Source organism: Penaeus monodon, chromosome 29 (genome assembly GCF_015228065.2).
Source record: "Penaeus monodon isolate SGIC_2016 chromosome 29, NSTDA_Pmon_1, whole genome shotgun sequence".
Taxonomy (NCBI): domain Eukaryota; kingdom Metazoa; phylum Arthropoda; class Malacostraca; order Decapoda; family Penaeidae; genus Penaeus; species Penaeus monodon.
Window position 1 is genome coordinate 29,493,029 of NC_051414.1, and position 1,047 is coordinate 29,494,075.

Consider the following 1,047-nt stretch of genomic DNA (forward strand, 5'->3'; position numbering starts at 1 on the left):
TACCTAAAGGGTGATTTTCCAATTTGAAAGTGAAAGACATATCATGAACATTACTCTGGCTGAACAACTATAGTCAGCCCTGCCCACTGATAATGGGAAGTGCTTGGACACCTAACCAAAACAGAATGGGATGACCTAGACTTCCCTTTTCTACATGAGTTTTGTAATTCATTAATTTCGCTTGTCTCTGAGTAAAATTTCTCGTGCATGAGCAGCAGCTGCATCAGAGGCTCTAGTGCGACCCAGCCAACACCGCCACTGACTCCAAGGGTGAGGCAGAAAGTCCCTTGGGTGATGTAACCCATGATTTTCCGTGAACAGCACTGAAGAGGGTCTTCTCTTGGCATCAACCATAAATCCTCCATTGTTTTTTGGTAGGATGAAAACTTGGCTATGATTTCCTGGAAGAAAGTTAACAGGATGGAATGTAAGTCCTCTGATACGGTGTGAATGAAAAATGAACACTCCAACCTTTTCCAGAATGTGGATATTTGCAATGACATATGATGTGTTTCCAAAAACTGTTTTATCTATGAAAAGTATTATACAAATAAAAATTATATTGAAATAAAGAATAAATATTGCCTCTATGAAATATAAGCTATCAAATTATTGAATACTTACAAATACAAGTTCAACTAAAAATCTTAGATCTATGCCTGTGAATATCAAACAAAAAATGACAAGAAAAAAATAATAATGAAAAACTAAACTTACTGAAGAGTAGCATTATCAAGTGCAGTGGATTGTGGCAGAAAAAATGTATAATTCTTTATGGTCAACTTACCCGATTTTCCACTTCAGTTTTCTCAAGTGCTTCACTGATTTTCTTAGCAAGTGACGTATCAGCTACATTCGTTATGTCATGCTCTTCTGATACTTTTGCCCTGGCTTTCTTTCTGAGTCGTTGTAATTTAGACTAAAAATGATAATAGTAAAACATAAGAATTAAAATTGGAGGGTGGCAAAGAGGGAGGGATAGGAAGTGTGGGAGATGGTTGACAGTGAGAGAGCAGTACAGAGGAAGAGAGAAAGTGAGGAAAACAA

General features: G+C 37.0%; 1 protein-coding gene across 1 annotated transcript in view; it reads right to left on the reverse strand.

Moving 5' to 3' along the window:
- Positions 1-1,047, reverse strand: part of LOC119592122 (ribonucleases P/MRP protein subunit POP1-like) — a gene marked incomplete in the record, with an annotated part of 7,542 nt that overhangs the window by 269 nt on the left and 6,226 nt on the right. The window contains 2 exon segments of the mRNA XM_037940944.1: positions 1-401; positions 788-919. Coding sequence (XP_037796872.1) covers positions 51-401; positions 788-919 — 483 coding nt within the window.